A 12,367-nucleotide genomic window follows, 5' to 3' on the forward strand; every position below is an offset into this window, starting at 1 on the left:
CATGAAGTGATTCTTTTTTTTTTGGTTTCGAGCATAAGTCAACACAGGCAAGCGATCACTCCTAGCCTCACGGTTCGTTCAATTAATCATCACGTAGATCGCAGAGAGTATCAAACCGACCAGGAGGGTGGTCAGAAACGCCGCACCGACTCTGTCTCCCGTCGTGATAACAGAGAATAAGATCTCCGTATCCGTTTCGTCCGGAGCTGTGCCAGCGGAACTGTTACCCTCGTTGGTACCCCCAGTGTGTGCGGTGAGGGGACCGCTGATTTTGGATGCGAGAAGTCCATGAAGAACCTCCAGAACACCCATCTGCTGGCCCACGCCAATGGTCCCATCGTACTTGCCGCTCGACCATTGATGGCCACAATAAGTCCCGGTTTTCCCTCCCAGACATTGACCCACGGCAGCCTTTGCGGTCGAACGAACCTTGGCCGTGATCTCGTCGTACGTATGAGGAGCTAGTTGAATGACATCGGCCAGCCAACGGGATAGATATGCCTTGAAGGACAGTTGATCCACGTTGCACCTTTTGATGGACTCGCATGGAGGCTCGTGCATGACTTGAGCGCCATTGGGGTCCTTGGAGTAAAAGTGATTGGCAGCCACGAGCAGCCCATCCAGTCGCGTTCTCCACTTGACAGATGAACCGGAAGGGGAGCCCGCGGAGAGGGACAGAGTCTGTAGATGTCACTTAGTCTCGAAGGCGATGTCTTCCTTCTCAGCGACCACTTACATAGTTATACATGACGGCAGCCCCATGAAGCCAAATACCACCGGTGTAGCTCCACCGCGTGCGGTCATACGAAGAACAGTTGGATACATCTGTTGTACCATCGTAGATTTGGAAATCTGGAGTGATCAGCCCGACGGCTTCCGACCAATCCCAAACCTTGTCAGCCCAATCGGCATATGTGGTGTTGCCGGTGTATCGGGCCAGTCGCGCGGCAAGATCAAAGAAGCCGCCGTTCGAGATGGTGTTTTTGTAGCCGTATCCCGCGTTCCACGTGTAGATCTGCCAGCGGAGTCCACCATTACAGCTCAAGTTATCCCATCGGTGAGCTTGTTGATTAAATACACCTTGCACCATGCCCAGCCAGTCGAGATCCGAGGCGACGGGGTGGGGGAAGTTTCGCTCAGCCGCCATCATCGCTGACATGGCCCAGAAAGACTGGTCATCGTTGCCCTCGGTATAGGTCTGGTTCAATGGCATAAAGTCTCCCTTGGGGCCAGCTTGATGTTCAAGAGCTTGGACGGTGATCGCATTGTAGGTTGTGTCTCCGGTGAAAGCCCAATAATTGACCAGTGCCCCAAAAAACGCCCCGGCCTCCCACCAGTAGTATGGATCTGGCAGGTTTCCAGGAACATCTCCCGTGTCGTTGCCCGTGTAGAACGTCACCAAGTCGTAGGCGACTCTGCTGGCCGCCGATTTGATTGACTCTGGCCATGTCAGTGAATTGACCCAGCCAAAAAATGTTGTCCGCTGGTCAAATCTTCGTGAACTTACCATCGTTGTCCAGGTCAAGCGGTACACCTGCTGCCCCGACCTGTAAGAAGATACCTGATAGAACAAGCGACCGGAAAAGCCATGACGCGGCGCCAGCGCTTTTATACGCCATGACAATTACTCCTCTTAGAAGAAAATGAAAACGAAAGTTTCGCTGAGACTCAAGCGACCTGATGTGTGGTTGTCGCCACACACTTCGATTTGACTCTGTAGACGCTGACCAAAACCTCACACCTGAACGAGTGAATGTGAATAAGACTGTGAAGAAATGGAGGGGAAATGATTGAAGGATTGATTTCCTACGAAGAGCTCTCGCCCTGGCAGTGAATCAAAATAAACACTTCAACTCAGGTTTACACATTTCATGCCCATGTTATTGTGAAGAACCAAAAGAGGGGCTTCCCAAGATCTTGTAATCGAGGCCGGCGCTAAAAGCAACCAAAGACCCTTCTTGGTCTTGACGATTCCATTTTAGACAAGACAGGCTTGCAAAGGGATGCAGTCTTGCTGGCGGAACATGGATGATTCACACAGCCACTGCCCAGAGTTTCTATGGAGCAGAGACAGCTCCTGAAATGAGTCCAGCTTCATCCAACAGGATAATGTCCTCCGCATCCAGTAGGAGCGAGCAATACACACCACCTGCTTTGTCTTGGGCGCGTCTTGGCAGCCAATCGCGGAAGCCCTGGAGGAGTTTCAACCTTTGAGGGTTACCGAGGAGCTCCGCTGGCCGCGTCCGCGCCAAGTCCGCCTGTCTGGGCAGACTGGTTTTGGTTGAGACTCCTCGTTAATCGATCAAGACATCGTATTCGTGAGACATGTGAGCTATCAGCCTTGATTACAGAGAGCTTTGCATCTCATAGAGGCAAGTGGGCGGTTGCAAATGTGGAGACATCGTGTTGGCGCAAAAGGACTAAGAGGTTGGTCGCGAATGAGAGAAAAACCGCTCTCCAAAATGGTATTTGCCAAGCCTCTCCGCATGAAGACCACCGGAATTACAAATGCCCATTTGGCGGTCTCGCCAAGGAGTAGGGAGTCGAAAGAGTGAATTCACTGCTGCCTGACGGGTATCGGAAACCGAACGAAGCCATCGCCGGCGCAGGTTTTGTCTTGAGTCGACACCCACCTATGCTTGACCAAATTAGTGTCCATTTTGACACTCATTTGTTCGGTGATGATGAAGATTTTGACTCCAAATATGTAACACTCGTAGCGCATCGGGCCAGTGTTTTTGTCTGGGAGACGCCAAGCCTACATGGAGAGGACCCTGTAGAAACCGAACCCTCCCGAGTGCGGATCGTCAGGGCAGTGGAGGTACTGCTGAACTTCACCTGAGCAGGCGCGCACCTCTCCATCCGTCGAGTGGAACAAGGTTGAGGACGACCTATGGCCATTGAAATGTGCACCGCCCCTTGAATGGATACCAAAAATATGACGTGGGTAGGTAAGTGATGCTTAAGGTGCCGATGGAGGGCCAGTCCGAGAAAAGTCACTCTACGTCCGACAAAGCCAGGAGGAGGAGAGAGGCCGATGACGAGACAGCCCTATTTCAGAAAAACATTTCGTGAAGCGGCCACGATCAGCGAGGATAAAGGTCCAAGAATCATTTGATAATGGGCGTCTCTCAGCGTCAATGTAGCGTCATGCCACAGCAGAGCTGGTGCTGCACGCGCAAGGCTACTCAGAATAAACTCGTAGAGATGTCGCGCGGATTTGACCAGTTCACCTTCAATCATTGATGCTTGTCATCCGATGGGAGCCTTTCATGATTGACCTTTCAAATTGCGAGCCTGGGCAAGGTAGGACGGGAATAGGTGAAGTTCGTCGGCAATGGAGAATTTTTGGTCGAGCATCCATATGGGTATTGACATGACTATTAAGGTTGAGTTGCGGGACGTCCGGCGATATAGTTCGTTATATGGATGCCTTCAATTGGTTTATCTATCTCAAGCTGTCCACTCCCTGTTACTAGGTGATCGACCGAGCATGTGTCTGCATTGGTCGCTGTGAAGTCAAAAGACAAGCTACGCCAATGTACTCCAAATGAAAATAACTCAATTGTGTGAGTCTCATCATTGTCTTTCCTATAGAATGGCTGTTCAACACATTTCTGGAGTATTTCGATACAATCGAGAACGGGGTTCACCTGAAGTGGCATCACACTATTTGTTATGCCTGATTTTCAAGGAATTAATTCCGGGGCTTGCGGGTCCCCCGCAATGCGCTCGTCGCAAGCTGGTGGTCACTTCAAATTAGATTCGAACATCCCACTCCGTCGCATCTAAGATCTTGAAGGGTGTTCATTGACTGATATTCGGCCACCAGAAGGTAGAGCATAAGATTATGGACCTTGACTCTGCGACAAATCATCCAGCAGTCACTGAATCGAGCCTCCGACGCGCTTCCTCTTCGGCGCGAGCACCGCTTGCGGGCGGCCGCCAGATTACTCGAAATCGAGCAAGCTACAGCTGCCACACTTGCCGCCGGCGCAAGGTAAAATGTGACAAGGTAAGTACTTGTAGGTGTTTGAGTGAGCATTTTCCTATCACGATCTCACATGCGCCTCTTCGTGCGATCAGGTTCATCCGATATGCGGCAACTGCGCAAAAACCGGGACCGAGTGCACCTACGATGCCTCGGCGTCGCGAAAAGCCGACAGGCGGCGCGACGAGTTCGCGCGGGAGACGCATGGTTTGAAAAGGAGGAGAGGGCAGTCGCACCCACTCACAGATGAAGTGGACGAGGGGCAATCGACATGCGACAACCCTACCGAGGCAATGTCGCCAGGAAACTACAGAGATAACCCGCATGCCATTGAAGCCCGACTGGACAAACTCATGTCTATGATCGAGCGCATTGGCGGCAATCCCCGTGCGCTCGCAGAAGCGGAGAAAAAGGTATTGGCAGAGAAGGGCACCGTAAACCCAGCAGTTGCGCAACATTTGCAACAAGATAGTAGCGCTCTCAAGGGACCACCGCTGTCTTCCAGGCGGTCCAGTCCACATCGCCAAACCGCGGACTCAAGTGGCGATGAGTTCCCTATCCCATCGGGTCCTCCAACTGACCTCGTCGACCCAATTGGTAGTCTCAATCTGGGCCATTTGAGCTTGGATGATGGTGGACGATCCCGGTAAGTGCAGGTTTGAATGAATTCTCGTGCATACCGTGCAGCTCTAAGACAATCCCTACCTAGATATGTGGGTACCACGTATTGGGCGTACATATCAAATGAGGTGGGTGACCATTGGTGAGAAATATTATTTGCCATTGGCATGGCTAATCTAAAGTTTAGATCAATGACCTCAATCAACTGCTCAGAGGCCAACCCCGGTCACACGAGACCTCTTCGGAGAATGAACACATGGAATCTAGCGACTATACTGGAAGTGCTCGAGGCAAACGGATCGAATCTGTGGAAAGTCCCCTTCGTTCCCCCGTCTCTCACGGTCATGGCGGCTCTTTCCAGCAATCCATCCTCTTCTCGTCTGGTGACTCTCCTTCGACTACCGAGAGAAGCGTGGAACCAGAGATGCTCGACCATGTGCCAACACACCGGCAAAGTCACATTTTGTACAAAGGTTTCATGTCCGGCGTGCACGCTATCAGTCCCGTAGTTCACCCCCCAACCGTCCTCAAACAATACCGCGCCTTCTGGGAATGGTACGATTATACAAGCTACTCGGGATCACTCTGTCCTAATCCGTCGTTTATTCCACTTCTCTATGCGATCTGGTATGGAGGATCCGTGACTATCTCCATCAGAACCATCAAAGCCGAGTTCAATACGCCTTCGCGGTTCGCCTTGTCATCAAGATATAGTGAAGAGGTGACTCGATGGTTGACCAAGATCTCATTCCCTCGCAGTCCTTCACTTCATGGTCTCGCAGCATACCTCATCGTACAGACAATCTTATCGAAAGAAGAAGAGCCATTGAAAAGCAGTCTGTTCGTCAGCCTTGCCATGCGGGTGGCTCAAACGATGGGCCTCCACCGTGACCCGGCAAACTTTGGGATTGAGACCAGCGAAGCAGAATATCGGCGACGCCTCTGGTGGCATATCATGCACATGGACGGTGTTGTTGCCATGTCAAGTGGACTCCCACCGCTTGTTGGCGATGAAAGCTACTGGGATGTGCGGGAAACAAGCGAGGTCAAAGATACGCTGCTCGGCACACCAGTTGCTGAGGAGTACGAGGGTAGGGTCGCTTCAAAGCAAAGGGAGCCCGACAATCCAGATGACCCATCAGTCTGCGGGGGGTCATCGATGGTCAATGTCTTCTACCTGACGGCGAGGGGAAAATACACCATGGCACGTAAGTATTTATGAATTCAACACGCTCTTCGGGATGCGAAACTCACTGCTTCGCATGTTCAGGTGCTGTGCGGCGCATTCTTCGTATTCAACTGGGCACCAAACCCGTGACTCGGAGGGACATGGAGGAGCTACGGACCATCCTCTTGGACCTACAAAACAAGCTGAACTCAATCGTTGATCGAATTCCAGAATGCCCGGCGAACAAAACCTCGCCTCAGGTGTCGGAAAGAACCCCATCTATTTCTGACTCCCCCGAGGAGGCTGGTCGCGGATCGACACTTCCAGGAGAGAGTCGTGGGGGGTGCGCAGAACAATACCACACCCGGGTCCTCGTCTCGTATCATCGGTGGGCCAAGATTATGCTGTCCTTGTACATTGATAAAGTTCGATTTATATCTTTCCCATCCAGCTTCAGCGTTTGAACTTCGCTCATATGTGGATGCAGGCTTTTTGCGTTGCTTATCAGCCCTTTCTCAAAAATGCGCACAGCCGAATATGGCCGGCAGCCCGCCAAAGGTACGAGTATCATCTCGGAAACTTTTCATCAAAGTCTTGCCGTCTGACTTTCTTAGTGCGCTTCGTCATTGTCACGGCTTTATGGAAAAGTTCATTCAACTGGCAACCGATCCTGACTTTCAACCATTTCAGTGGAGTTGGCCGGGGTATGTTATGTTCTACTTTGCTGACTAGAAGTTCATGCAATGGCTGAGCAGAATATAGCAATCATCAACCCATGCACGCCACAATGTAAGTGTGGTCGCCCGGGAGGTGCAGTACTCTGCCTCTCTCTTGCCTTAGTGTCCCACCTCTACTTCATTCTCGCTGACCGTTTCCAGGATCATGCTTATTGATCTTTACGAGCGACCATACAGCCCCGAGGCAACGCGTTCCCGCGCATTCATTGATCGAATCTTAGCTCTTTCTGGGCCGGACGGCGGGGTGGTGGGTGGTGAAGACGGAATCACCATACAAAGACCGCTGAAAGATGGCGGACGCGAAGCCTGGGACATGATCCGTCGTCTGCGCCAAAAAGCATGGCAGAAGGCAGGGTTGGACCCGCAGATCCTTTGGACAGAGCAAGACCAAGCTTATGCGAGCGTTAAAATACCCGCCAGGGAGTCACTTGGCACGAGCCAGCATCTCCCTGATTCGGGAAAGACTTCTCCCCCCGGCTCACCTGGCTCCTTGTCTGTCGGGTCCCCACGCCCGCCTGTGATTCCTGGCCGTCAACCTGCCGAGTTCACTCGCATGTTCTACGACATGACTCGATCCCAAATTCAACCTGGGCCGACAAAATTGGTACCCTTCAGCGTGCCTGGCTCGTCTGCGCGCACTTCGTACGAGCTCCCCGCTGCAGCCCAAACTTCTGCACCCTCCTTCACTCCACAAAAAGACCCACCCTCTACCGCCGCCATGGCGCTTGAGCCAGGCACTCTTCCGCCATCCTCTGCTGTGTCAGCTGTGCCTCAGAGAGCCTCGGGCTCCAGTTCGGTGTCCGCCGTTGCCCCTGCCCTTTCGGAGGAAGATGCGGGTCAATATTTATCGAGTTCCGCTTTTGCCTGCACCATGCCATTCATAGATTCCAAGCCCTTGTATCCAGCTCAAATGAGTGCTCCAACTCCGCCTTCGATGGTGGATCCGAATTTGAACTTTGACTGGGATCAGTGGGACGCTGTCTTTGGGCAGCATCTCCCTGTTGCTGACGAATTGATGGAACTAGACCCAGTCTCTGGGCTGGACCTTGCCAATCCCACACTGACCTCTGGGACGAGTGTTGCTAATCCACCGTTCGGTGGAAGTTCCAACGCTGCATCTGCGGGAAATGGAAGCAACTCGGCGGCTTCGTGGATCAATCCTGGCCCAAGAAATCCACAGATGCCGTCTGGAGACTGGGCAGGGTTCTAGGCGTGATATTGCGTGGAATGAACAGCATCATGATAATCAAGCGTGACATACTGATTCTCGATACGTAACCAACGTGGAAATGTGTCCGTCTTGCAGCTCTATAAGAGAGGGCCAGATCAGCAGATATCATCGATCCTGTACATTTACCTTAGGATCAAACAGAAGATATTCTACTGGAACCAATTCGTCTACCATGAAATCAGAAAAATCGTTGTAGAATCAAACAACAGGCCATTGGCGAGTGTTTGTAGATAAAGTAAGGTATATTCTGTAGATGGGAAACGTGACGATTTATTGATTCGTGATGCGTGACTCTTGACGATCAGATCGACCAGTCAATTGTGGTACGAAGATGCGATGGTGGTGACAGCCAGAGCCGAGCGGACATCCAGCGAAGGGAAGGATTGGTTCCCGCGAGGATTCCAGACACAAAGCCAGTCAGCTCGCGCTTCCTCGTTGGGTTTTCTCGTTCTTCATGTCAAGTCCAATTTTGAAAAGGTCGGCCAGGGAAGGAGACGTTTAGACCTTGACCTCCCTGAAGCCGTGCTTCCAGACAGTGGCGTAGGGAGTGACACCGTCATCACGGAAGTCAATCAGGACGTGCCTAGACAAATCAGATCAGCGGTAAATTCACGCAGTAGAAAGCCCACACAGGCTACTTACATGGCATCACCGTCCATAGAGGCGCCCATGAGGACATCGTAGTTGTCGTAGTTGGCAATGATCTTCTTCATGGCGGCGGGGGCGTTGGACTTGAACTCGGCAATGGACTCAGCGCTGGCACCGGTCTCCTCAAGCTTCTTCATGAGCTTCTTGAGGTAGCCTAGAGTGAAAGGGCACATGTCAGACATTTGAAAGAACCCGGTTTGGGCAAGTTATCGCGAAGTCGGGGAAGACGAAGGGCAAGGATACATACTCTTGAGGTGGGACTTGAAGGCGTCCTTGGAAGGCTTGAGACCCTCCTCGGTCTTGAGCCAGACAAGACGGAACTGGTCCTCAATGTCGTGAACCATGACGGCCTCGTCATCACCACCCTCCTCACCGGCCTCCTCAGCGGAGGGGTTGGCACCAGCAAGCTCGAAGTCCTCGTTCTTCTTCTTCAGGTACTTGCGGCAGTCAGTCTCCCAGAGAATGGGGCAGTCCTTGGCGGGGGTGATCTTGAAGGTGTCCGAGAGAATCTCGTCTCCGGAAAGGATGTCCTATTACATGTATGTTATTATTTTGGTCTTTCGCATCTTTATTTTCCCCCTTTTCACCTGTAACGGCTCATGGCTACCACAGGCACGGAAGACTTCAGAGAGATGCCTCGTAATTCAAACATACCTCGTAGATAATCATGGCGGCGGTTGAGAAGTGATGAAGGTCTCAAAGGGGGTATGGATTGATGTTGGGAGAGAGGGGAAAGAAATTCGAGAAAAGGAGGGGAAATGAAGTTTTTTTTTAGTGGCGGCTGGTTGGTGGGGGAGTTTGTGCTGTTTGTTTCTGGTCAGTCACGAGAATTGCAGTGGCAGGTCCCTTTTTGCGGCCAAATGTCTCATGATCCGCACCCCACGTTTCCTTGTTCACCTTGTTCATTAGCCTGGTTGAAGACATGGCAATTGGATGTTCGTAGAGGGACCTGGGCTTGAAGTGCCCGAGAAATTCAGCATCGCGTCAATTGGGATATATGGCCTTAGAAATGGGTCCAAAGATCCCGAATGGGATGATTTACGCATCTGATGTGTACTACTACGGTAAGGTACTGGACTGCCCGTGCGTGCAGTGCCTGTACATAACTCCATTCTGATCTCGCAAATTCTGGACGAGGCAGAAGACGGTTCCTACGAATCTACTATTCTTCGAAAGGTACTCGTTACAATATGAGTCGCTTTTACCGTCCTCGAGTCAGAGGCTGACTGGGCGATCACGCACATGGCGTTAGGTAGGTTTGCTACATCTCGGTTTCATAAATTGTCCGTCTCTCCGTTCTATAGGCTGGGCGGCTCTTCCTTTCCAATTTGGCCCCATGGCATGATTGCCAAAAAAAAGATATCCGTTTCCCTGATGATCCGGGCAAGATTCATGCGTTCCGAAGGAGTCGCTGACAGTACTCCAAGTCTCCATTGTCCATGCACAGTTCCCGCCGACCATTTGCAGTACTGCGCTCTATTTTGCGACCAAAACATGTGCAAGTGGAACACTGGCAAAGCCTGTTAAGTCATGGATCCATTGACACGAGCCTAGGTAGTACTCTGGTGGCAATCTAAACAGACAAGGTTGTAAACAAGATCCAATTTCCCGTTCTCCTTCATCAGAATACCCTCATCGAGGTGACTTGCGTGGGTGCCCAGCTGGCAGGCCGTGGAACAAGTTCTGGACGCTGGGTATTTTGACTATCTGGGCGGTAGAAATGCAGTGCCTGAATTCATCGAGAGTGAAGCTCATCTGCATCCTTGTCATAATGAATGCATCAGATTGCTTATGAGCTGGGATTGTTCCAGCAAGTTGAGTTGTGAGATACTCGTACCCGGACCTACAGGCGTCTCTTCCTTGATTACTGCCCAAGTTTGCATGTTCAGATACGAAGGCTGTCAATTTACATATTGTTACAGAGGCTGTAATCTAACCCGAGCCATTCCCCCCGAGAAAGGGCCTAGACAGGAAAGATTACGGTTCTGATCTGGTACCGTCCAGGGCCGCATCCGTCTGGCGCCACCGGATGTTGGCGCCTGTTTGCCTCCTGATCCGCGTGGATCCTCCTCCGGATCTTTTCCTCGGACGCCCTGGCCTTCTTTTCATTCTTCATTCCCCTCGCTGAAGATATTCTTATCGCGCTCCCCTCGTCGCACCCGACGGCCTCCATCCCCCTCAGTCTCCCCTCCCGACGCGATTGCACTTCAACAAACACACGCTTCCTTGACGGCTCGATCGCAAATTCGGTGCTCGAACCATTTCTTGTCTGCTTCGTTGCTTGTCCCTTGAACCCACTCTGCTTGCGACCCACGGAGGCGGCTCCGTCATCTTCAGCTTCCTTTGGGGGTTGTTTGCTGCCAGTTGGCCCAACAGCGGCGTGAATATCTTTGTGAATTCCCGATCATGGCTGGTAACGCCTCGGTCGTGTATGACCTCCCTCCACTGCCAACTTTCACCCTGTCGGTGCGAGAGCCGCTTCTTCCGCCAATTCCCGACAATGTCCTGGCGCTGATGCTGCCCATCATCGCCTACTGGGGCCTGTCAATGATATACCACTTTATCGACGTCAACGGTTATTTTGAACAATATCGCTTGCATACCCCAGCTGAAGTTCTCAAGCGAAACAAAGTCACCCGGTGGGAGGTGATCCGTGATGTGGTTCTGCAACAGATTATTCAGACAATCGCCGGATATGCAATGTCCTACTTTGATGCGGCCGAAGTGGTGGGTCGGGAAGAACATGATGTGGCTGTGTGGGCTACACGCCTGCGACTCGTTCAAAAAGCGATCCCATCAACTTTAGCATTTGTTGGGGTGGACGCGCTCGGCTTGTCCAAATCCATGTATCAGAACGGGCACTCAATGCTCGCCGGCGTACTTGCGGGTGGCTCTTATCCGGGATTGGTGCAGTCCGTTGTTCTCGATAACGGAGCCCAGGCCATGGCTCCTGCATTTGCAAGCTGGGAGCTCTCTGTGGCGAGTTTCATCTATTGGTACTTGATTCCAGGCTTCCAGTTCGCTCTCGCCGTATCGATCTTGGATACCTGGCAATATTTCCTGCACCGTGCAATGCACCTCAATCGCTGGCTCTACGGTAAGTCTGATGAATTCTTTTCGAAAAATTATAACCAAGGTGTTGACATATTTTGGTAGTAACTTTCCACTCACGCCACCACCGTCTCTACGTACCCTACGCGTTCGGTGCTCTGTACAACCATCCTGTCGAAGGGTTTTTGTTGGATACTGCGGGTACTGGCGTCGGGTACTTGGTTTCGGGGATGACCAGCCGTCAGAGCATGCTGTTCTTTACTTTCTCCACTATCAAAACCGTCGACGACCATTGCGGTTATGCTTTCCCATGGGATCCTCTGCAGCACGTCACCTCCAACAATGCTGCTTATCACGACATTCACCATCAAAGCTGGGGTATCAAGACCAACTTCTCCCAGCCGTTCTTCACTTTCTGGGATCGGCTCCTCAACACGCAATGGAAGGGTGAGACCAAGCTTCGATACGAGCGAGCACGTGAGAATGCGCAGAAGCAGCTGGACTCTGAAATCAACCAAGCAAAGATTGAGACGCCGATCTTGACTATCCCTCAAGAGCGTGAACCGGAAAGAGTTGTGGTCTCTACTGACGGTCCCGCAACGAGAACTCGTTTTCGACGAAAGACAGTAGATAGTCTGAAAGGCCCCAGTCATGGTGTTCCCGGCAGTGTGCTTCACAAATAGTCATTTCTTGATGTTCGAGAACTGTCTTTCCGTTTTGCTAGCCTTCTCTGCATTGCATTTGGCTCAGTAGCCTCCGGAGCTGCAGGCCACCTCCACGGGACGGCTTCGGGCCCTTTCATCCCCTTCACCCCCCCCCCCCCCCCCCCCCTTCCCCCTTCTTCTCTTCTTGATCAGCTTCATGTGTAAATGGGATTCATGATCCCGTGTATTAATACTCAGAGAGAATGTGTAGGCCAA

The 12,367-nt window shown here is 51.9% G+C and overlaps 4 protein-coding genes across 4 annotated transcripts; 2 read left to right on the plus strand and 2 right to left on the minus strand.

Moving 5' to 3' along the window:
* Positions 1-78: 78 nt before the first annotated feature.
* On the minus strand, positions 79-1,619 carry POX_c03523 (Mannan endo-1,6-alpha-mannosidase DCW1; the record flags this gene model as incomplete). The annotated part of the gene is made up of 3 exons (XM_050112418.1): positions 79-681; positions 737-1,440; positions 1,508-1,619. 3 exons carry the CDS (start codon positions 1,617-1,619, stop codon positions 79-81), a joined length of 1,419 nt encoding a protein of 472 aa, XP_049969974.1.
* Positions 1,620-3,850: 2,231 nt separating this feature from the next.
* Positions 3,851-7,727, plus strand: POX_c03524 (uncharacterized protein; the record flags this gene model as incomplete). Its single annotated transcript, XM_050112419.1, has 9 exons — positions 3,851-4,015; positions 4,087-4,637; positions 4,701-4,740; positions 4,800-5,820; positions 5,883-6,192; positions 6,268-6,338; positions 6,395-6,484; positions 6,536-6,569; positions 6,659-7,727. The coding sequence occupies 9 exons, from the start codon at positions 3,851-3,853 to the stop codon at positions 7,725-7,727; spliced, it is 3,351 nt and encodes a 1,116-aa protein (XP_049969975.1).
* A 519-nt stretch (positions 7,728-8,246) lies between these two features.
* Positions 8,247-9,065, minus strand: POX_c03525 (Translationally-controlled tumor protein; the record flags this gene model as incomplete). Its single annotated transcript, XM_050112420.1, has 4 exons — positions 8,247-8,331; positions 8,391-8,550; positions 8,644-8,926; positions 9,051-9,065. The coding sequence occupies 4 exons, from the start codon at positions 9,063-9,065 to the stop codon at positions 8,247-8,249; spliced, it is 543 nt and encodes a 180-aa protein (XP_049969976.1).
* A 1,737-nt stretch (positions 9,066-10,802) lies between these two features.
* Positions 10,803-12,130, plus strand: POX_c03526 (Sphingolipid C4-hydroxylase sur2; the record flags this gene model as incomplete). Its single annotated transcript, XM_050112421.1, has 2 exons — positions 10,803-11,493; positions 11,553-12,130. 2 exons carry the CDS (start codon positions 10,803-10,805, stop codon positions 12,128-12,130), a joined length of 1,269 nt encoding a protein of 422 aa, XP_049969977.1.
* Between the last annotated feature and the right edge of the window lie 237 nt (positions 12,131-12,367).

The sequence above is a fragment of the Penicillium oxalicum genome, chromosome III, assembly GCF_001723175.1.
Source record: "Penicillium oxalicum strain HP7-1 chromosome III, whole genome shotgun sequence".
NCBI lineage: Eukaryota > Fungi > Ascomycota > Eurotiomycetes > Eurotiales > Aspergillaceae > Penicillium > Penicillium oxalicum.